Source organism: Solanum dulcamara, chromosome 7 (genome assembly GCF_947179165.1).
Source record: "Solanum dulcamara chromosome 7, daSolDulc1.2, whole genome shotgun sequence".
NCBI classification, from domain to species: domain Eukaryota; kingdom Viridiplantae; phylum Streptophyta; class Magnoliopsida; order Solanales; family Solanaceae; genus Solanum; species Solanum dulcamara.
Genome location: NC_077243.1, coordinates 3,987,731 through 4,011,792, shown reverse-complemented (window position 1 = coordinate 4,011,792; position 24,062 = coordinate 3,987,731). Strand labels below are relative to the sequence as shown.

General features: G+C 35.0%; 4 protein-coding genes across 4 annotated transcripts; 1 reads left to right on the top strand and 3 right to left on the bottom strand.

The window, feature by feature from the left end:
• Nucleotides 1–1,778: 1,778 nt before the first annotated feature.
• On the bottom strand, nt 1,779–3,824 carry LOC129895203 (T-complex protein 1 subunit delta). The gene has a single exon (XM_055970884.1). The coding sequence runs from the start codon at nt 3,669–3,671 to the stop codon at nt 2,052–2,054; it is 1,620 nt and encodes a 539-aa protein (XP_055826859.1). The 5' UTR covers nt 3,672–3,824; the 3' UTR covers nt 1,779–2,051.
• Nucleotides 3,825–4,645: 821 nt separating this feature from the next.
• On the top strand, nt 4,646–15,175 carry LOC129896870 (DExH-box ATP-dependent RNA helicase DExH3). Its single transcript, XM_055972851.1, has 19 exons — nt 4,646–5,260; nt 5,461–5,615; nt 5,760–5,847; nt 5,949–6,191; nt 7,431–7,526; nt 7,922–8,110; nt 8,202–8,361; nt 8,463–8,593; nt 9,683–9,850; nt 9,924–10,196; nt 10,977–11,171; nt 11,334–11,537; nt 11,973–12,042; nt 12,134–12,282; nt 12,752–13,057; nt 13,330–13,389; nt 13,496–13,648; nt 13,830–13,940; nt 14,041–15,175. The coding sequence occupies exons 1-19, from the start codon at nt 4,862–4,864 to the stop codon at nt 14,509–14,511; spliced, it is 3,621 nt and encodes a 1,206-aa protein (XP_055828826.1). The 5' UTR covers nt 4,646–4,861; the 3' UTR covers nt 14,512–15,175.
• Nucleotides 15,176–15,580: 405 nt separating this feature from the next.
• LOC129893821 (alpha-1,3-arabinosyltransferase XAT2-like) lies at nt 15,581–17,302 on the bottom strand. The gene is made up of 3 exons (XM_055969229.1): nt 17,161–17,302; nt 16,836–16,913; nt 15,581–16,752 (listed from the first exon to the last, which is right to left on the bottom strand). The coding sequence occupies exons 1-3, from the start codon at nt 17,300–17,302 to the stop codon at nt 15,581–15,583; spliced, it is 1,392 nt and encodes a 463-aa protein (XP_055825204.1).
• Nucleotides 17,303–20,828: 3,526 nt separating this feature from the next.
• Nucleotides 20,829–22,882, bottom strand: LOC129895481 (alpha-1,3-arabinosyltransferase XAT2-like). Its single transcript, XM_055971205.1, has 3 exons — nt 22,588–22,882; nt 22,420–22,506; nt 20,829–22,124 (listed from the first exon to the last, which is right to left on the bottom strand). Exons 1-3 carry the CDS (start codon nt 22,724–22,726, stop codon nt 20,944–20,946), a joined length of 1,407 nt encoding a protein of 468 aa, XP_055827180.1. The 5' UTR covers nt 22,727–22,882; the 3' UTR covers nt 20,829–20,943.
• Between the last annotated feature and the right edge of the window lie 1,180 nt (nt 22,883–24,062).

Here is a 24,062-nt window from a genome sequence, read left to right as displayed (position 1 = left end):
ACCTGTTATAGTAATGACACATGAATACAGTTTCACTTGTATAATCGCAAAGTCAAAATACACAACAAAAACTGTTGTACGTGAAACAAATGGAACAACATTTTCAGCACACACTAAAAAGTAACCTAGTAATCAATAAAGTAGGTTCCAATCTCAGTATTAGCAAAAACACTAGTTAATTTCCTTCTACTAGAAACTTGTAAGAGTCATCCTATACTTGTATGGAAGGTAACAAGTACCACGTGGAATTAGTCGAGGTGCACACAAGATGGTCCAAAATAGTTTGAAACCTTAAGGAGGTGTGGTGGGGTTCGTGGTCGCTAAAACTTTCCTCTAACAGACTTTAACTAGTAGTAGATGAGTTTAAATACAACACAAGTAACATCATTTTTGACTATGTATAAAATTTAACACACCTAATACAACATTTGATTTGCAGTTTAGAAACTCGCATAACTAATACATGTTAATTTATGAGAGAATCTAAATATTATTTTATGCACAATAGAAGATGAAATAATCAATACCTAAACGACCCCTTAGTTCATCTAGAACTCTTCCTAAAAGAGATTTCTCCCTCATAATAGCCCGTGTCGCTTGAACACAACAAATAGTTCGTTACAGTCACAGCTAACCAAACCAGCCAGAGATGCCAAGGCTGCAAGTCACTGAAATAGGCCGATTCAATCTAGTTTTTGAGCAGATAGAGGTTACCCAAGCATCGCAATTACTTAAAGCCTAAAGCAGCACAGAAAAGACGAACCAAAATACAGTCAACTCTCATATGTTACAAGCAGTAACAGAACTCAAGCGATCTAATCTTAAGTTCAGCCAAACCAAGTGATCCAAAAACAATCTCTTCGACCCCAATCACTCGCAACTGTTCTATTTGCTTTATTCACTTATTGATCACCAAGAAGCCACTGTAAAACCGATCCCCCCCATCCTCCCCCTGCTGCATGTATATCCTTTTTCTCATCCTCTCCCATCCCCTGCCATTTGTTGTGGCATTTCCACCACTCTAACAATGCCCCGACCAAAAAAGTAACCCCAACTAGGGTGAACCAAAAAGGGCTTTCATTTTCAATACACTTATTTCAAGACTATCAGAAACCTGAGGTTTCTCTCATAGATTTCATTGGGAATCGTGTATTGGCATATTTGTTGTAGGTGAGAATGAATATTCAGCTTCATAATGATGGAAACTCTGAACTAAATCTTGATCTGTAAATACATCAAATCTAAACCTCATCCAGCTGAAGTTCTACTCTAAATATGCTAACAATTCTTGAGCTCAATTGGAATTTGGAGAACCAACGAAAGAATCTGACACAACAGCATCCTTTCAGAGGAAAAATTTGATAGGTCACAGCTGACATCTCCCAGCTTTAACAATGTAATATTAGGTTGAGCTTATTTCACCATTATTACTATACCTCAATTGTCAGTTGCTACAACACACAGATTCTTTCGACATAAGCCAACTGAGTAGACTTGCACCAACTAAATCTTAGCATATAAATATGTAATGTGCAACTAGATATCAAAACTGGACCAGATCCACAATTTGCCCAAGGGCAAACAAGTAGATAATGCCTGAGAACATTCGTCAGAACACACCAACATAAAAGAGATCACAAGCTCTTTTGGTGGTAATAGGGTAGCAAAGTGGAAGAAGCACATGGTATAGATAAAAATTTAAACAGGAAACACCATTTGATAACTAATTGGAATATAAATTGCTGGAAGAAAACAAAATTCACCAACCAAAGAGCATCTGACTAAAAATATTGATAAACTGATAATGATCCACATGTTACATACAGCACCATGTCAACCAATAAGAGTCGAGCACTCAAAACTAAGCATGCGAGTGAAATAGAAAACCCCACGAGTAAAAATTAGCTAAGCAAAAATAACAATTGAAAATTCAGCATATAATCCGAAATACAGAAGAACCAGAGAACCACTAAATCTTGAAGCACACAACTCAAAATCCAAAGATATGATAAAAAACTTCTATTTCCCCTGCAATTTCACATGCAATCACTCTACCTCACCGTGACAATGTCATCAATCTTCAAAATCATCCGTACGCATTCAGTAGCCAAGGTAATTGCACTTGTGCTCACCAGCAATGGCTGCACCACATTCTCTTCCAAAATGTTAGTGATCTGTCCCTTCCTCACATTGATCCCTGTGTTGATCTCGCCCTGTGCGTGCCTGTTCCTCAACTCAGTCACGATTGCAATTGGGTTCAACCCAGCATTCTCAGCCAAAGTATAGGGAATGACTTCGAGGGCTTCAGCAAATGACCTCACACAATACCCTTCCATCCCCTGTAAAACCTTTGCCCATGCACCCAACTGCCTAGAAAGCTCAATCTCAGGTGCCCCACCACCGGCAATCAAAAACCTCTTATTCACCAAACATCTTACCACACACAATGCATCATGCAAACTCCTCTCAGCCTCATCAAGGACCAATTGGTTTGACCCGTGAACCAGCACCGAAGTGGTCCTGCCCATGTCCTGAATCCCTGTGATCTTAACAATCTTTCCACCATCCCCAAGAGATATCTCTTCAACCAAATCTGCATGGCCAAGTTTCTCTGCTCTAAAATGATCAATATTGGCAATAGGCAGACAATTTAAGGTCTTGGTTATGAACTCAATCTCATCCCTCTCAACATCTTTAATCACCATAATCTTTGCCTTCGACAAATAATGCAGAGACAATTCAGTCACAGCATCCCTCAGAATACTCTTCTGAATCAACAAAACATTACATCCGGTTGCTTTGATCTTCTTAATCATGCCCAAAATGTAGTTCCTCTCTTCTTTCAAAATCCTGTCCATTTGAGTATAATCAGAAACCACAATGCTTTGCTCAATATCAGTCTTGGGAGGGGAAATCTGAAACTGAATCACGCCAATCTTAGCTTTCTCAACTCGTGTGAGACCACCTGAGGCATGACTCACCTTCTTGTCAAAAACTAAACCTTTAACCAACTCAGTATCATCAACAGTACCCCCCAATTTCTTGACAATTTTAATATCCCTTAGATCAACAATCTCTGGTTTTTCAGGGTCCACAACAGAAAGCACAGAATCAACAGCTAAAGGAGCCAGAAGAGTGGAGTATTGTGACACTACCTTACTGTTCAGCGCAGTGCTTGCTGATTTCACAAGGGAATCACGGTCAGTGAGCTCAACAGGAAGAGCCATGGCAGTGAGAACTTCAACAGCCTTTGTAGATGCCTTATGCAGAGAATCGGAAACGACAGTGGGGTGAATACCAGCGGAAAGAAGTGAAAGACACTGTTTGAGCAATGCACCGGCAATAACAACAACTGTGGTGGTTCCATCTCCGGCAACAACATCTTGAGACTTGGATAACTCAACGAGAAACTTAGCAGCGGGTTGAAGAACCTCCATTTTGTTAAGAATAGTGGCTCCATCGTTGGTGATAATGACCTCACCGTTTGCAGTAGAGATCATTTTGTCCATTCCTTTGGGTCCAAGACTAGTACGAACGGCGTTGGCGACAGCCTGCGCTGCGGCAATATTCGCCATGCGGATATCATCTTTGCGCTTGTTGTCCACAAAGGTCTCGGTTTTGGACGATGACGCAGCGGAGCGGGGTGCCGAAACTACTGCCGGAGATGCCATATTTCAGATCAGGATCGACGGAACCCTAGAGAAAATAAGAGATCGATATGATTTCGAGAGAGAGGGGGGGAAAATGAGAAGTGTTTCAAAACCCTAGCGAAGTATAGAGAAAGAGTTTTGGTTCTGGACAAATTGAAATTTTTGAGGGGCTTTTCGGTTTTTACCCTTCCAGAGGGTTCACCGATACTTATTCATTTTATTCTATTTCTACCCTTGATTAATCTCTTATTCTGTTTCGACCCCGATGTAAACTATGGATACATTTTTCACCCAAAAATCCACTCTAAAATAACAAGCTCGAAATAAATTATTGAATTATTTTATTTATCATTTGGTTATGAATTTTAACTAGTCTTGAAATTATTTTGTATCATAATTTCTAATAAAATGACGAAATTAGATATCTTTTATATAAAAGATAAAATAACTAATTTCATAAAATATTTTTATTTGTCTCATTCCATCAACCAAATGATCTTTTAATGTCTTGCGAAGAAAAAAATAACGTAAGAAATTTGCTTTGTATAAATATATATTTTCACTCGAATTTTATGCATGTATCAATATTATTACTTCATAATAATTAAGGTGATATTTTCATTTAATAATAAAAGCTTAAATTGTAATAAGTGAGTTAGGTATAATTGATGAATTTTTAATTTTGATAATGGTACGAAAAAATAAATTCATTATCTATTGGATTCTAAATTGTGTGCTATCTATTAAAAGAAGATTACAAAATGAAGACTCAAACATTCATCAACAAAAATTCAGAACACAACCAATTGAGATACTAATATTCTCCCAAAATCTTGCACTCACTACTAATAATTGTAAGAAATTTCTCATTTATATATAAAAAAAAGGTACTAAAACTGCACCGTGCATCTCCATAGACCCTTGTCATTGGCAAATAAAACAAATCTGTAAACCCTAAACCAATGTAAATAAATATCCAAGGAGGTGAAGCAACATTTTTTCTTTTTGCAGGGGACCAAATCGACGACAATTAATTAACCCGCGAGAAGAAAAAGAGTCTCTCCGTACTAGTCAATTACAAGAATGGTGCTCACGCTAGCTCTGGGATTCCTTTGTGTGACTATTATGCGAACACCTCTTCCTACCCATTCTTCTTCTTCCTAAAACCCTAACCACAAATGTTTCACTGAAATTCTTCAACTTAAATCTTCATGCCTTACACTAATCTTATTCAAAACTGCCTCAAAGTGAGGCTAAAGGCCACCCAATTTCTGGCCACTATGTCTTCATCCAATACTACAACTTCTCTGCAAGTTTGTCCAAATCGTTTCCATTTTAAAACAAACCCTCTTCTTTACCGGTCGTCACAATCCGTAATACCTCAAAAACGATGCCTCCATGGAAGTGTTGGATTCTTTTGCTCAGCTAAAGGGTCTTCTTCTTCGTCGTCGTCATCTATTGTGTTGAGGCGGAAAAGACATGGTTCATCTTCTTCTTCTTATCCGTCTCCGTATTTTTATCAGCAGAATTTGGGGTATGGGAGATTTGCTTATGATGAATGTGAGTCTGAGTCGGAGTCTGATCGAGAAACTGAGTCGTCTAAGCAATTGGTGAGTCAATTGTAAAAAAAAATTCTTTCTTGTTCAAGAAGGCTAATTAATACTCGTGTCTTTGGTCCGAACACTTCAAATTCAGTTAATTCAACATTTCTTGTGTGCATTTAAATGTAAAAGCTCATTGCTTTTTCTCTTTTCGAAAAAAAGAAAGAAAAGCTTATCCCTTTCTCACTTTCATGTGTTTTCAACTCTAGGGTGAATCAACCCTTCATAACATTGAAGAATGGAGGTGGAAGCTAAGCATGCTAATGCGCAAAAAAAATGACCAAGAAGTGGTCTCAACAGACAAAAAGGACCGCCGTGATTTTGAGCATATATCAGCTATGGCAACTAGAATGGGTTTACACTGGTATATCAAATTTTCTTAACATTTTACTTTTGTTTCTTCCAATGCTTGGTCAAAAAAGAAGGTTGTTCAGTTATTCAGTTCATTTTTGTGTTCACTTTGTTGTAAGTTTCTTTAATCCTAATATATTTATATGTTCTGATGCAGCCGTCAGTATGAAAAAACAGTTGTATGTAGCAAAGTCCCATTGCCAAATTATAGGCCAGATTTGGATGTTAAGCGTCCACAAAGAGAGGTAAATAAGTTGACATTAAGCTTTTTGTGGCTGTCTATTACTTATGCTTCATTTTTTTTCAGTACGTTCTTCAATTAATGCATCTTGTGTTGATGTTTTAGGTAGTGTTACCTTATGGATTACAAAGTAGGGTAGGTGATCTTCTTGAAGCACATCTTTCTAAAAAGTCAATAAACAAGGAAAACCTTGTATATAATGCTTCCTTGAGAGGAAGCAATGACAACAATTCTCCCAATGATAAAGAAGTTTATGAGAATGAGAAGCCATTTGCACGAAGTATTGTAGCGGAAAGAATTCTCAGGCGAAGGAGCTTGGAGATGCGTAATAAACAAGAAGATTGGCAGGTTATATTCTTTCTTTTGCCGGATTTTTGCTGCCAACACTTGTTTCATTTTCTAGACTTTTGTCGTTTCACGGTGTACAATTCTTATCTGTATGTTGTTCAGACTTTATTTCTCCTCTATCAGCTTGACTGTGTTAGGCTTCTGTCTTCTTTTCTCTCTTCAAAAATGTTTTGGATCTTGCAACCTTGAAAAAATTGGACACTGTTAATGTAAAGAATGTCTAATGGCTTGGCACTTTAACAGAGGCCTCAAGAAGCAAATGGTAACTTTGTTAAGAGGGGGATAAAGTAATTTGACCATATTCCAGGAAACTTGGTCTTCTATTGTAATTCAGCTGCATCCCAGAAATTTCCGCCTTTTATTTTTCACTACCATATCTCTCTGCTTAGTATTGAATATTTTTGGGATAGCTGGGATCATCTTGTATCGCATTACTGCTTCTTGGAGGTAACAGGTTGAATTACTCAAAAGGTTCGAAACTATCTTGACCCATTTAAAATGGAAGAGGGGTCCTGTTCTTCCTGAGCTCCTTTCATATTTTAGCATTTACCTTCCTTGGTCTTCTACAGTTGCACTCACTACATATGTTTATGATATTCATTCTGAATTATGTATTTGGAGTGGGAAGTCTAAGAGATCTAATGACTATTTTTGTATTCCATACATGTGGACTTCGTAAATATATCCTATTTTGGTCGAGTTCTACCTGCTTCAAACATTTCTCCATGCTTAATGTGATTCCCTGTCTTCTATCCTTTCTTCGTTCGTTCCTACAGGTAAAAATTAAATGCAGAATAACTTATATCGCAAAAGGAAAAAAAAAGAAGCAAAAATGATGAAATGCACAATAACCAAACCATGAACAACTACTGCAGCAAATTTTGTACTATAAAGATAGTGCGCAAGATAATAATGGTCGATATGTTTTATTCTTAAACTAGAACGAATTGATTAATTAAGTTCACATGATTTTTAGATAATTAAATTAAGTTCACGTGAAATTTGATAGGTAATTTTACTTGTCTTTGTCAAGGGTTTTAGAAGTTTATTCTTAGTTTAGATGGTAAAGTGGGTTCACACTACCAGTGTATACTTGATCTGAAGTTCTCAGTAATTTACTTGTAGAACTTTTGTAAAAGGTAACTATCAAGTTGTCTCTCGAAGGGGTACTGCAATAAGAAATTCATCTTTGTGCACTATCCTAAATATGAGTTTTGACAGACAGACATCTTTCTGTAGGGATCTCCTGAAGGCCAGAAGATGCTAGAACTTCGAAGAAATCTCCCTGCATATAAAGAGAGAGAGGCATTGCTTAGAGCCATTTCTGAGAATCAGGTTATCAGCAGTTCTGTCGAATTATTCACTTTTATGGCTTTGCAATTGCTGTATATTTAAGTTGAATAATAGTAGGTCTCTGTTTCAAGGCACTTCTTATTTGACCTGATTTTAATCTTCCACTTCCAATTTTAATTGGCCAATGAATCTATCAAAATTATGTTTTCCTTATGTGGACATTGTAGTATGGTGGAAATAACACATCATGAATTTCTGGTATGGGCCCTTACCTGCCTATATGATAGTTCAGTTTTTATTTTATTTTATTGAAGTATCAATTAAAGTGATACTTCTATGTTGGAATATTTTTGTCTAATTGACGCTTGCTTTCCTAGAATTAGGCTGCGCATAATGGTTCATGTGAAGAATTGTCCTGACCCAAACTAGTTCTGCAGGTGGTGGTTGTGTCTGGGGAAACTGGTTGTGGTAAGACTACCCAATTGCCTCAGTACATTTTAGAAGCTGAGATAGAAGCTGCTCGAGGAGCTACTTGCAATATAATTTGTACTCAACCAAGGCGAATATCTGCTATGTCTGTTGCTGAAAGAGTTGCTGCAGAGCGTGGGGAGAATCTGGGAGAATCTGTGAGTTCTTGGCTCTTGCTATTTATTCTACATGTGTTGCATTGAGTGTATAAAATGGTATTTTTCTGATTATGTTCTCCAATTTTTTTAGGTGGGCTATAAGGTTCGGCTTGAGGGCATGAGAGGGAGGGATACTCGCCTCTTATTTTGCACAACTGGTATTCTTTTGAGGAGATTACTGGTTGATAGAAAGTTGGAAGGTGTCACTCACGTTATTGTAGACGAGATTCATGAACGCGGAATGAATGAAGGTATTTGCCCACCTGGCAATGTGTCTTTTTTTAAAAATAAAATAAAATAAATTGAACTCTTGTATTTCAGTATGCTTACTATAGTTGTCTTCCCTTTCCAGATTTCCTTTTGATTGTCCTTAAAGATCTCCTTCCCCGTCGACCTGAATTGAGACTGATTTTGATGAGTGCTACTCTTAATGCTGAACTATTCTCGTCCTATTATGGTGGTGCCCCAATGATCCATATTCCTGTAAGTTGAAGGTTCAAAACATTTTCTGCCATGATGCAGGCTTCAGATCATGTGAAACCTGCCCAAATGCTGACAGCCTGATACCCTTCTTTGCGAACAGAAAAGGAAGAAAATAGGAATATTTTGTAGGAGTGGTTTTCTTGGAGATTCTTGTAGACTGTATTTAATCTATTTTATGCATCTTTGAAGGTATTTTGAAATGCATGCAAATCAGATGTTTCTATGTGATGATGTCACATATAGAAATAAATAGGATGGCTGGAATGGAGAGGAGTGCTATGACATTCTATGCTATAGGAAGATACCTGCCATACCGAAAGACAAATTCGATAGAACAGTTTTGAGACCAGCAATTTTACATAGGGTTAAGTTTTGGGCCTTAAAGGCTCAATATATCTAGAATATCAGAGTTGTATAGATGCGAAGATTCAGATAATTGTCCGGGCCTATGTAATTGGTCAAGAGTATTATTGATCACTAGAAATAGAGCATGCACGTAGCAACATGGTGTATAAAAGTTTTGATTTTTTTGGAATAGAATACAAGTTGTTACCTTCTCAAAAAAAATAAAAAAATGTCAAAAGGTTGTTAATTTACCTAAAAACAAATTATTTACTATTGGAATGAAACAGACCTGCATATATTTTTTTTGATAACAAAATGGACCTGTATATATTAGAAATGCATTTAAACCGACTTGGTGTTTAGTAAATAACTGTTTTGACTTGACAAAAGAAAAGAAAGAATAGAATGAATAAAGATGAGTTTTATAGCTGACTTCAATTAATTTGGATTGAAGCTTAGTTGGTTGGTTGCTTGATTGGTTTTTAAAACAAAATGGAATGGAGAAGCTGCACTTAGTTTTAACATATAACATCTTTTTATTACGATCATTCAGGTTTACTATATCCATGATTTATTTTAGGATTTTACACCTCAGCAACACCATAGAATCTTTTGTATTTGCATGGCCAAAGAATTATGACACAAGCTTCTTATTTGAGCTACTTTAGAGTTCTTGATCCTCCTAGTAATAGAATGCTTTTTTTTCTCTTTTGGGGGACTAATTTCCCTCTCTGATCTCATCAGGGTTTTACTTATCCAGTCCGAAGTCATTTTATGGAAAATATTTTGGAAATGACTAGATACCGGTTGACTCCATATAATCAAATTGATAACTATGGTCAAGACAAGATGTGGAAAATGCAGAAACAGACTATTAGGAAGAGGAAGACTCAAATTGCTTCAGCTGTTGAGGTATGGAGTCTCTATGCAGTTATCATGGGCTCTGTATGATAGTTTTTTGTTTGACACTTGAGTTTTGAAACAGGAAGCGCTAGAATCAGCTGATTTTGGGCAGTATACTGCTCTGACTCGGGATTCACTATCCTGTTGGAATCCCGATTCAATTGGCTTCAACCTTATTGAGCATGTGCTATGTCACATATGTAGAAACGAAAGGCCTGGTGCTGTGTTGGTTTTTATGACTGGTTGGGATGACATTAATACTGTGAAGGACCAGCTGCAGGCTCATCCACTGTTGGGGGATCCAAGAAGAGTTTTGCTGCTTGCATGTCATGGTTCCATGGCCAGTGCAGAGCAGGTATTGCCAAGTTGGAAGTATTATTTTGTTCTTTGATTGTTAGGAAGTGTTAATTTTTTATGCTCTTTGCCCGTAGTTTTCGTTTCTATATTCTTTTAGTTTCCTTAGAAAATTATTATTTTAGAACATCATATGGCTTTATGGAGGAATTTTGGTTATTTAAAGGCAGAACCACCATACAGATTCTGTGAATCTGTTGGGCCCTTCCAGTATCTCCAAAAAGCTAATACTAACTTTTTTGGATTTAAAGGTGAAATATCATTGCCCTATTGGTGTAAGAAATATTGAGATTTTGAGGTGCTCGTCTCTTTTATATTGTTTTAGTTATCAAGGAATTTTTCTTTTTTGAATAGTTGATGATGTTTTTCTTTCTTATCTTTTGTTCTGAATTATTTAGTGAATCCTCTTTCTTTTGTTTGAGGGCTGTAGAATGAATGTGTGTCTGTCTATTGGTATCTCTCTTAAATGTGCTTTGAGTTTCATCCTAGCACAGAAGACATGTTCTGATGACAAAAATCATTAATTACCAATTATCATGGAACTGATTAGGCGCCAATAGGTTCTTTCTCACCTTCCTTTTTAAAGTTTCATTTGAAATAATCCCGAGAGCTAGAGGTGTTAATTGAGTTTGAGTTTCATCCTGGCTTAATTGGGAGCTTTAAAATCTAGCTGAAATCATGCTTAACTAAACTTTTTTGTAACTTAAATCTGTCCGCTATTCTTGTAATTTACATATTGTTGTACTCTCTTAAATTATGATCTCTATTCACTTGCAAACAGAAATTGATTTTTGATAAGCCAGAAGATGGAATCAGGAAAATTGTGTTAGCTACCAACATGGCTGAAACAAGTATCACCATAAATGACGTGGTTTTTGTGGTCGACTGTGGAAAAGCAAAAGAAACGTCTTATGATGCAATCAATAACACTCCATGTTTGCTTCCTTCTTGGATTTCAAAAGCTTCTGCTCGGCAAGTAAGATAGATATGATCTTCCTTCTTCAACATTTGCAATATGTAAAATGATTATGTAATTTGGGGTGTATGTCTTCCGACCCCCAGCTTTTGAGTGTTTTTGAGCTATTTAGTTAGTGCTGTGAAATCGACATCATAAGTGAATGTCCTTTTAAATTTCCAGAGAAAAGGAAGAGCTGGCCGTGTTCAACCTGGGGAGTGTTATCATCTCTATCCTAGATGTGTATTTGAAGCTTTTGCAGATTATCAACTGCCAGAGCTTCTGAGAACACCTTTACAGTCCCTATGCCTGCAGATTAAAAGTTTACAACTTGGAAGTATTTCAGACTTTCTATCCAAGGCAATCCAGTCACCAGAACCACTATCTGTAAGTTGGGACCAACTCACCTAGTTTATTTAATGTGTGTGGTAGTTTGTGAGAGTGAAAGTGGAGAATGAGGGTAAGTAAAATGGTTTAAATTGTCTGGGAGGGAAATTATAAGGAGGGATGTTAAAAATGATGCACTTGCAAGCGCTCCATTTCAATTTTTTCAATGCTTTCACTGGGTAGTGACACCAAACAACCTAATATGCACATATGGTATCACATCTAAGTGTTCATGGAAACGCTAGTAAAGATATGTGCATCCTATCAGGTGAAGAATATGTAACATCTGCCTTTCAACCAGACCTGGATCTAAGTTGTCTAGTATACTTCTTCGTTTGACAATTCTGTCTCCCTGACCTTATGTTTAATGGACATATATCTTGTTTTCTTTGTGGTTAATTTGATTCACATGTAATTGCGATTATTGTTTTGCAGGTTCAAAATGCTATTGAGTATTTGAAGACAATAGGGGCTCTAGATGAGGATGAAAATCTGACAGTACTTGGTAAAAGCATAGCTGAATTTGATAAATCGTCCATAGGTTTTTTCGCCATTATTTTGGTAAAAGAAAACTTGACTTCTTGATTTTCCTGTAGGACGCAATCTATCAATGCTTCCAGTTGAGCCAAAACTGGGGAAAATGATAATATTAGGTGTAGTATTCAACTGCCTGGATCCAGTTCTGACAGTTGTTGCTGGTTTAAGTGCTAGAGACCCATTTTTAATGCCATTTGACAAGAAGGATGTAAGTTAATATTCTCTGATTTATGGATGAAGAAATCTTACCATGTTCTTGTTTCTTGAGTGACTCAAATAATGTATAAATATGTTCTTGTTTTGTATTTTTCTTTGTAATACAAATTTATTTTTCTTTAAGTAAGGAATCTCTGTGCATTGTCTTAATGAGCAACAGATTTAATATATTTTTATGTGCATGCATATCGTAAGTTGCTCTGTAAACATATCCGTTTGTTCCAAGTTAGTTTTGGGGACTGTAAAATGTAAATTTACTCCCTTTCTTTTACAGCATTAGTGCAAGGGAATAGTGGTTGTCACTAAATTAACTAGCTTGGGAACAATGTTTGTACTGAGATCTGTTTTCCCATTTATTGAACCTCTTCAATTAGCAATTGGTCACCTTATATTCTTGATTTCACTTTAGTGTATTTTTCTTGAGGAGCATGTGTCATGTATTGAATTATCACTTCTTGCAGCTTGCTGAGTCTGCCAAAGCCCAGTTTTCTGCTCGTGACTTTAGTGATCATCTTGCTCTTGTTCGGGCTTATGACGGCTGGAAAGACGCTGAAAGGCAGCAATCTGGTTATGAGTACTGTTGGAAGAATTTCCTTTCTGCTCAAACTCTCAAAGCAATGGACTCCCTTAGAAAACAATTTTTATATCTGCTTAAGGACATTGGTTTAGTTGGTAGTATTCAGAGTTGTAATGCCTGGAGTAATAATGAACATCTGGTTCGAGCGATTGTATGTGGTGGGCTATTCCCTGGCATATGCTCTGTTGTGGTGAGTTATGCTATTTTGATTAACAATCCTTCTCTTGGTCATTGAGGTTAGCACTTCATATGGTATTTACATAAAGTGAAAGTTGGCTTGTGAATGATACTGATTGCTAAACCCTTTAGCCCTCTTACTGCATGAATTAGTCTATTTCATCAAAAAAAAGGTTGGTTAGAGTTGAGCTAGGTCAGATTGGTTTTTCTATGCATATAAAAATCTCATGACAATCCTTCATTCCCTGTATCTATGTGCTAACTGAACATATATTGGACTCACAGAACAAGGAGAAGTCAATCTCATTGAAAACAATGGAGGATGGTGGAGTCCTTTTGTACTCTGTAAGCTTCATAGTATAATTAGTTTTATTTAAATTTTGACACATGTCATGTAATTTTTTGACGAAAAGTTCCATTCTTTTAATAGTGCTTTTCCTTTTCCCCTTAGAACTCTGTCAATGCTCAAGAACCTCAAATTCCATACCCGTGGCTTGTCTTCAACGAAAAAGTTAAAGTGAATGCAGTATTCCTGCGGGATTCTACAGCTGTATCTGATTCTGTGGTACTCTTATTTGGCGGAGGCATTTCTGGAAAAGCTCTAGTAAGTTTTTCTTTCTTCTGACTCTACCTATTCTCACCCCTGGCTCCCCTGCCCACAGGGATGCATTTGATTTCTTTGTTGTTTTGCAGAGTTCACGTTGTTATGTTCTTGAATCCTCCCATGATTATTTGTACGATTTAGTGTTTGGCGTACCTTTTAAAACTCCTTTTTCTCTTGTTAGGATGGACACTTGATTATGCTTGGAGGATACTTGGAGTTTTTCATGAGCCCCTCACTGGCAAATACTTATATAAGCTTGAAGAGGGAGCTTAATGAACTTGTTCATAAGAAAGTATGTATATCCCTCCATCTTTGTTTGTGTTATCATCGTTTGAGTTTTCCATAGTTGTCATTTCTGTGGTGTTGCTCCTGATGTTTGCTTTTTCTGGCAGCTCTCGGACCGTCATTTTGATGTAGGAAGTCATGGTGAGCTATTAGAAGCTGTTAGATTGCTGGTGTCAGAGGATCAATGTGAAGGTAAATTTGTCTATGGTCGTAAACCGTGCCCCAAAAAGTCTGCAAAGGAGTTACAGAAAAATGTCATTTCAACAAAGGGCAGTGGTGGTGAGAATCCGAAGTCTCATCTCCAAACATTGCTTGCTCGGGCTGGCCACCAATCACCCAGTTACAAGATAACACAGCTAAAAAATAATAAGTTCCGCGCCACTGTAATATTCAATGGGTTAAATTTTGCTGGCCAGCCTAGCTGTAGCAAGAAGGAAGCTGAAAAAGATGCAGCTGCTGAAGCTCTGCAGTGGTTGACTGGTGAGACCCAATCGCCTTCTAAAGCTGTTGAACACATGTCAGCACTTCTGAAGAAAAGCAAGAGTAACAAGCAACTTCATAGTACAAAATGGAGGTAATTGTTGCATAAGTTAGGATAGCTAACCTAAAAGTCCCGCGGATAAAGAGGTTCTTGCTGGCATTATTTTTCTTGGTTGAAAAAGGATGAGTGATTTTTAGTGAAGAAGATGCAGCTTGAAGGTTGTATATAATGAGTCTTATTGGACCTTCATTTTTTAAGCGGGTTGCAGACAATCTCGAGGGAGCTACTGTATTTGAGTGTTGGCATTGTGGGAGGAATTAATCAATGCAGCATCTTCCTATTTGGTGACTTTGGTTGAAGTTTAGTACACTCTGGTCACCATGATGTGTCTATTCCTCCCGAAAAAGGCTAGTCAACTTCTCAAGTAAGAGTTTGGCCCAGCCGATCAATTCCTTAACCGAGAAGTGTAACGCCACCTAGTTTGGATGGGCAGATGTGCAATGACTTGAACAGTCAGCTCGGCCTCGGGATTACACTAATATTTATACTTTGTATGAATTCTGCTTCTAATTCAGTATTACGTATGAGAAATGAGAAAGTCTCTGTAGGAGGAAAATGGAGAGTTGTACACCAAATACAAAGCTGTATTACTGAGACTCGTAAATGATCATGATCATGATGTATAGACTTCTATGTCTAGGAAAATATTTTGCCTTCAAAATTCTCACAATGATTACATATAAAATGGTGCATTTCCGGTTTCTCTGAGATTTTCCTTTGGAATTCTGGGTGCAGATTATTTACAAGTGTTCCCCTACGACTCCTTATAACAATCTCGATATGCGTTAGTGCGTTCGTTCACTCGTTGTTCGATACTCATATTGGAGTTGGGGATTCGTGCTTTCGAGCTGGAAAGTCCCAGGTAAAGTGTAAGGCGATTATGTACATAGGCTAAAAGATTGACTTTCAGACCCCCAGAAACGTGCCATCTGGATTTAGAAAAAAAATGCACGAAGACAAAAACGAACTAACTACACAATATGAGTTAAACCAAATAAAGAAACGAACAAAGGAAAGTGAAACAAGAACAAATTAAATGAAATTTAATCCTGACTTTTTGTGCCTATGTTTATTAGAGAATACCAAAAAAAAAAAAAAAAAAAAACTCAACTCCGCAAAAGCTCCAAGGCTTTCAATAGAGTTCCTCTAAATCTATTTACATCAATTTTTATATCTTGCTGATCTAAATAAATTTTCCTATATGAAGCCCATCCTTTAGGAGAAATCATATTACCAGGAGCATTCTTTAACACATGATGTTCAAGTGGATACTGTTGAATTAAAGAACTCTCATTTACACTAATCTTGTAACCCAAATACTTTAAATTCATGTCTATAGCTGGAATTTGAAAATCTTCTTTAGATACCCATTCCATTCCTAATCCCACAATTTGTATAACAGTTGCATTTTCTGGCAAAAAAACCATATTAGTCAATCCAGCACCATGAACTCCCATTAATACATCAAATGAGTTCACTTTTTTTGCAACTTGAGCCAAATTTTCCCCTGTTTCTTCCACAACTACTTTGAATCCCAAGCTTCTGGCCAATGTAACAATCTCTTCTACGTTTGTAAAACGTCTCGTTCTTCTTCTTGAAATGATAAGAAGTCTAGGCTTATTTTTTCTTCCATGATCATCAGCATTCTTTTTCAATCTCACCGCGAATTTCCTCTTCAAGGAATAGGTACTTTTCAAGAATTTTGTGAAGTCCATCATGGTGTAATGAGATTCTGAAGTGTTGATGCTGAATTCTTTATTGGCTTTTAAGCCAATTGTCATACTTGGGCAACAAAGGACATCTTTTTCCTTGTCAATATCAATAACCTCATACTTTGATAATCTTTGTAGCACTGGTTTGAACTTCTTGATCCACCAAGGCATTTTGTTAGTAATCAGAAATTGGACTTCACCATTGAAACGTCGCGAAGTTTGGAATAATGGAATCAGCACATCAGTGAAATCATGGAAGTGATTTCCAGCATACCCTTTAGTTGAAAAAACAACTGCAGGGACAGTATAATTTCTAGTGCAAATTGGGATTTGTTGAGAAATATGAAGCTTTTTGACTATTAAGTTTGTAACACTGTCCATTGCTCTGTTGTCACCTTTTCTTGCATACGGTCTTATGTTCCATGACTTGTTTTCTTCTTGATCAATTGAAACAAAAAATATTGTTGATGAATTTCCATGAATTCTTATGTCACCATTCATCTCACAGAGATCAGCTCTTGGATGTGTGACATTGCAAATTTGTTTCTCTTGTTCTATTTCAAAATCTGAAATCAAAAAATTACATATATGGTAAGTAATAAGACAAAGCTAAGCTCATTTACAAAAAGTTTTATGTTTGAATACTTACATGGCTTTTTTGGCTTGGTGATTTCCTCTCTTACTGCTAAAATTTTAGGGACACCACGAAGAGAAACCTTAACATTCACTGTCACACAAAAACATAATTATGATCAATTACTAGCAGTTTTTGCCAATTATTACAATATCATATGGCATTGAATTCAACTTCTATACATTGAAAGTGTAAAAATTATATTCATTCCAGGAATCTTATAGCATTAAACATGATGTTTCAAGAGTTCATAGAGAAGCAAAAAACATTTAACGGAACTTGTATAGTACTTTATATATACACTGACAGTATAAAGAAAAATAAAAGCTCCAGAACTTACCAACTCGAAAATGACGGATTTCAGGCTTGAAGAGAATACAAAATGTGGCTGCAAAGATGAAACAACTAACAAATGCTCCAATTCCTAATTTCTTCTGCTCATGTTTACTAAAACTTCTGGCAAAGAAACTATCATACTTCATTTTTGCTAAAAAAAAACAACAATAATATAATGTAACTACAAAAAAACAAGAAATTTTTATGAAACCCCTCAAACTAACTAAATTAAAGAAGTGAGCAAATGCTAGTATTTGCAATTCTCAAGATAAATAGAAGTCATATATCTAAGTGACTAGCATGAAGCTGTTTCTTTCTCTTATATAATTTTAGTGAATGCTCTCCACGATTTTATTGACATTTTTGCAAATTAAAAATTTATGTTGTTTCTCGTTTGAAAAGATATATCAAAGTTGACTAATCAATAAATTTGTTTTGTAATAAAATTGTGTCCATGTCTAAAAATAGGATTTAGGATGGCCGGCACCTTAATTACCAAACATACTCAATAAGTAAACATAATTAAGATTTGTTCATTTTTTCTTTATGATAAATACCAAGATTATGAATTTAGGTGGGAACTAATTAGACGTGCATTTAGAAAATATTTATTTGGATAGGAATTACTTTCAACAAAATATACATAGCAATAACTTATTAAGTTTGCTTAAGTGGTATGGGGTTTTAATGCAAGATACTAATTTGGGTCATTATATGCAATTACGGGAGTTAAATTTGTTTCTTGTTATTGCTTAATTAAGTAATGCTTTCAGTGTGAACAAGTGGTTTTCATTAAATAATGGTTGCTTAATTAAGTGTGAAAAGTTTTATGCTAATTATTGTTTTTCTTTTCCTGAATTTTTTAAATTTGCTATTGCTACTTTCTATACGTAATACAACGAAAATTGAGTGATTAGTGAAAATTTTAAAAACTCTCAATTCCAAATAACCAACCCAAAGTAATAATTATATTTATCATTTTGAAGTTTCGACCCTCCAGGTCACCACCTTCTTGTCGAATGGGGTAGGATCGGGGGGAGTTCATTGATATTAAGATGTCATGGGGATTGAAGAAGGTTAGGGGTGGAAGCAACTGATGCTTTAATCATTCAATTAACTCCATGCTAACAGTCTGTACTAGCTTGACGTCATGCTAATAAAAGTATGGATTTCAATAGATTTTATTTATTATTGGATGAGTTGGGGGGGGGGGTCCTTGATAAGTGTCAAGGAGATTAAAGAAGGTTAAGGGTGGAAGCAACCAATGCTTTGATCATTCAATTGGCTCCTTGTTGATTGTCTGTATTAGCTTGATGTCATGCTGATAAAAATAGAAATTTCAATCAGTTTTACTTATTATTGAATTTTAAACAATGACTATCTCTCATCGTATAAAGGCGATATTGATATTCATGATCATTTCACCCTTGAACTACTTGAACAAAGAGAGCATAGGGTATTGTCATATATGAAAAGCTGTTGTATTTTGACAACAGTCAACTTTCTTTCTAACTAGAAATTTGATAAGAGAAGTTGCAATTAGATATATATCTAAATGAGTAAATCTCATCTACACTTGGTCAAAAGTAAAAAAATGAAATACTGTATTGTTATTGTTATCATATACATATGTTTTCTCAAGAGATGGTAAATTGGAATATAATTATAGTATTATTTTCTCAAATCTTATAAATTAATGATATCTTTAAATCCATTTTAAATGATTATTCAGCGAGATACCAATATGAACCACTACTAGAAGCGCGTTGTTATCCATATGTCGGTTGTTAGCCAGATTGAGCTTGTCTCAGTTTAGTACACTGTGGATATGGTGAGTATTGGAAAATTCATGAGAAAATATTAGACTATGGTTTAAAATTTTGTAAGTTATAATATTTAGCGGTGATAATCTAATGTTTTGTTTGTAAGATTGAGCAATATATGATCAAATATCAAACTCGAGTTTAATAGTAGATGTAGAAGTTCGAATACAAATTCGATCAAATAAAAAAAATTGCGCAAAAAGTATATTTACATTAAAAAATTCATCAAATATGTATATATATAAAATTTAAAGTTAAAATGATGCTCGCTCGATCGCTCCAAAACTACTGGAATCAAATATTATCTGCTGAAGGATAATTTTTTAAGAGTTATATTTTCACAATTTCTATTGATATTGAATTGACTTTAGCTATCTTACAAAAAATAATAATGAAATAAATAGAAATAATGTTATATATTCTTGACACTCCCAAGGGGAAAGAAAAAGGAAAATAGAAAGGAAAACATGGAAAACTTATGTTGAATGGTCCAAGAAAATTGTTTGGTTTAAGAGTAGGACATTTTACCAATATTTATTCCTCAAATATGGTGGGAGGCACGTTTGGGAGGAAATTTTGGATCCTCTAGACTATAAACAAGTGTGGTAACTGAAAATAAAACTCAATTTTATTTGGAGTAAAATAAATATTCGAACGGGACATCATTTTTATTAGAATATTCCTTTGTTTTTTGCTTCATGAACATTTATAAAAATTTAAAATAAAAACAATCGTGCTAATTGATCAGAGCACAAGTCAATGTTAGGTCGCGGTAGCATGTAGAAGCACCAAAAAATGTGAATATCAAATTTATTTAATTATTTATTATTTTATTCTACCTATATTCTTATTTGTCATCATATCTATTACGATTTAAATTTAATACAATATAAACATATTTACACATCAAATTACTAATTAAATAATTACATAAAAGTCTCTTTGATATGATAAAACTGATAACTAACTCATTAGTCACCCCTGAAATTTGAACTTTGCAACGGTCGTGTGTTTTGGTCTTTGGACCAGTTGAACTCCAATTTTCCCATTTAGTCTTGGATAAGCTTTCCCAATAAAGTAAATGTCAAAAGTTGCTTTTAATGGAAGAACAATTATATAAGGGGCAAAGGATTAAATTTGCCTCCAAATTACGTGAAATGAAATATATTTGTCATATGTTAGTTGAGATTAAATTTGTTTTTGGAACTACATGAAATGGAGTAAATTTGTCCTTATTTTTTGAACAGTGGAAGTTAGCACCTGATGATGTCATGTGTCATGCAATTAAGGATTAATTTGAACCTTTCACATAATTTAGGAGCAAATTTGACACTTTCACATAGTTCAAGGACAAATTTGATTTTTCTCCCTAATTTTGTGTTTTGTATTTTTTTTTTATCATTCCTCCTTTCTCTTTGTGCGCCACAACCTCTATCACCAACTCCTTTTCTTCCTCCTTGATTCTCCCTGCTACCATTGTCATCATCACCTGCCCCCTTCTAAAAGGTGAAAATTATTTCATTTCGCATAGTTTAGAATTAAATTTGATCCCAACTAGTAACGACGAAGGCATATTTAACCGCAAAGGATAAATCTATTCTGTTTCGCATAGTTCACTATCAAATTTCACCCTTTACCCTAGTATAAATAACACATATGATTCAGGATCCCCAGGCACAAAAATAACTCCCTTAGAAACCATGGCAAGAGGTATATTCGATCTTCTTTCCATTGCTAAACAAGTGGTTCTTGTTTAGACATGATGTAAATAGTATAAAATGTCTAGCAAATACCCTATATTAAAATTTACTGTGAGTATAAGAATATATGTCAATATATATAACTTAAATCCCTTCTATTATGACATTGTACAAGTGTTTATCAATGAAAATCACTCAATTGGCAGATAAAATGCCATTATACAATAGACGAAAAATGAAACATGTACACTATAGTGCAAAAAATCAAGACGTGGCTAGAAGCTTTTTAGCTTTTAACAAAGTAGACCTAAACCTATTAAGATCAACTTTTACATTCTGTTTATCCAAATAAATTGATCTAAATACACCCCATCCTTTCCTATGAAATGATGATGGATCTTTAAAAACTTTATGATTAGGTGGATATTGTTCCACTAGAGAACTCTCATTCACACCAATTTTATAATCGAAGTATTTTATGTTCATTTCTCCAGCAGGATCTCCAAAATCACGTTTAGCCAAATAATCCATTGCTCCTAAAGGAACAAGCTGAATTAAAACTGCATTATTAGGGAGAAAAACCATGTTGGTTAATCCAGCTCCATGAACTCCCATTATCACATCACAAGAATTAACAATTTGCGCGAATTTTGATAAATTTGTACTAAGGTTAGCTTCAGCCAGGACAACCTCGTACCCCAAATCTTCAGACATTCGTCTTACATCGCCCTCATTTAATAAAATTCGCGATTTCTTCCTTGACATGATCAGCAAACGTGGCCTCGTAACAATATCACCCTTCATCTTGATGGCCTCAATTCTGTTTAGAGAAAATGATCTCCTCAAGAACTGTCTAAAATCGAGCATTGACACCCCATTTGGGAACTTTGAGGAATCAATCCCAAATTCTTTGTGAGATTTAAGGCCTGTTGTCACACTAGGAAAGCAATGTACCTCGTTTTCGTTGTCAATATCAAGAATTTTGTTCTTAGACATGTTGTTGAGCAATGTTTTGTACTTACCTATCCACCACGACTTATAATCCGTGGCAAGAAAGTGTACCTCTGAATTAAAATGACGCGAATTTGAAAAGATTGGAACGAGTAAATCTGAAAAATCATGAAAATGGTTTCCTGAATATCCTCCAAGTGAAAATAGAACTGCTGGATAGCCATGATACACACTGCATTTTGGGATTTTTTTGCTGTCTTGTACTAATTTTACTGTCCAAGATTTAACTCTTGACATTGCCCCTGAATTACCTTTTCTTGGATAAGGTTGTATGGTCCATGAATTGTTCTCAGTAGAAATGTTGAAATTATGAGACATAACAACAAAAATTGTTGAGGAGTTTCCTTGGACCCTTATGTCCCCTTTGGTCTCACAGTAATCAGACAATGGTTCCAACACATTACACATTGGTTTTGAATCCTTTTTCTCTGTTTCTGCAAAATAGTTTTCAATATAAGAAGTTTAAAGAGTCATATGGACATAGATTTTATTTTTTTTCAAAACGTCGTTTGGCTATACATTGAACTGATTTTTTGTTAGACAATGAGTTAGCCAGTATTTCAAGCAAACATCTTTTTCCACTCACGAAACTTTTTTTCAAGTATGTCCAGACACGACTTCAACTAAATTTCATTTTTCAATTTCAATTTCTATAAATCTTCTTTTTTTTTCAAGTTTCAATCAAATCTACGTCTAAACGTCTACTAAGTTTTTAGATTCTTGACTTACCTAATTTCTTGAGAAGTGTTGTATCCTTGATCACAAACATATCTTCAGCAGCATTCATAGATATTTGTAAATTCATGGCATCACCATCTATAAACAAAATTAAAAATCATCTTAACAAAGCCTAATACAGAGGTTAAATTAAAACATAATTAAGTGCAGAGGACTTACTAACTGATTGAGGATACAAATGATTCTTGAAAACCATGCAACTGCTAAACACAACAATCAAGAACAAAACAAAAGCACAACATCCAAATGTTTTTCTTTCATAGTGACTAAAGCTTTTTGCCAGTATGGGATTATACATTTTTTTGGGACAGAAAACTGATAATGTGTACACTTGATTTGGCTTAAAGAGTAAACAAGAAAGTAAAAGGAAGGTGGCTATTGTTTAAACACCACTTCTCATGTCCACTATTGCTTAGTGAGTGAATAATGATTATATTGTTTGCATGAATGAGGAAAAAATAAATGTTGGTTACAGGTAAGGCAATCATATGGCTATTTTTTAATTATATTTAGGTGATGTTTGTGTTTCATTGAGTATCAATTTCTTGTCATGATTTTCGGCATTGAAAGAAACTTTTCAACTAAAGTTGTTATAAAATCACTTGGAAATTTTATAGGGTCAATAGCAACTACAATTATAGTAAGTAAATTAATTATGAATACCTTACCATCAATTCATTGAAGTTAAAATGACAAGCAATTATAATTGCTAAAACATGCACTTACTAGTGAAGGATGTTTCCAGTGAAGTGAAAGTATTATAAGGGTGTCGTTTAAATTATATTGAAAAAATAAGGATGATTTTGTTCAAAAAATGTTGTATTTGTTTGAATAAAGAAGAAATTGTGGGCATTTGGTTGATGGAAGTCAAGAAAGAAGGCTAATAATTTTCACACATTTTATCAAATATCTTGGCATAAATGTGTTCATAAGCACCTATCATGGCTCTATAAATACGCATCTCTATCATAAACACATAACAACAAAAATCTGCAGAAATACATGTGCGATTTAGAGAATTTTCTCTTGAAGATCTCTTGGGTGTAGTATTTTATGTATTTAGGTGTGTAAGAAAAATAGTGTATTATATGGCTGTAACAATTTTCATATATTGAATATTTTTTTGGGTGGTCCGTGGTTTTTCTCCAATTGGAGAGTTTTCTACATTAAATTTTTGTGTTATTATTCTCTTTAATTTTTTTTTTTATTTTCTGCTTGAAGGCGATTCGAAAGGAAAGGAAATTAGTTGATGCTTTCTCCTAATAAAAACTCTAGCACATCAGTATATTTATGTTACCTTACCTATAACCTTTTAATAGTTGAATGTATTGCAAAATGAGCAAGCAATAATCAATTATAGGATGACAAAAGAAATAAACCAAAAAATAAAAACAAACGTAATGTACAATCAAAATCATGATCACCGTCAAAGAATTAATGTATATATCACCTGCCCTCGTTAATAAAGTCCAAAATAAAGAGTTGGTACCTTTTTATTACTTGCATCCTAGTCAAGAAAAAGTCTTACCTGCCTGTTATTTTTAATCATCCTTTCGCCGTATAAGGTGATAACAGAATTTGCTGGCTATTTTTCTTGATCTGAATTGGAATTATGCAGCAAACACTTTTAAGAA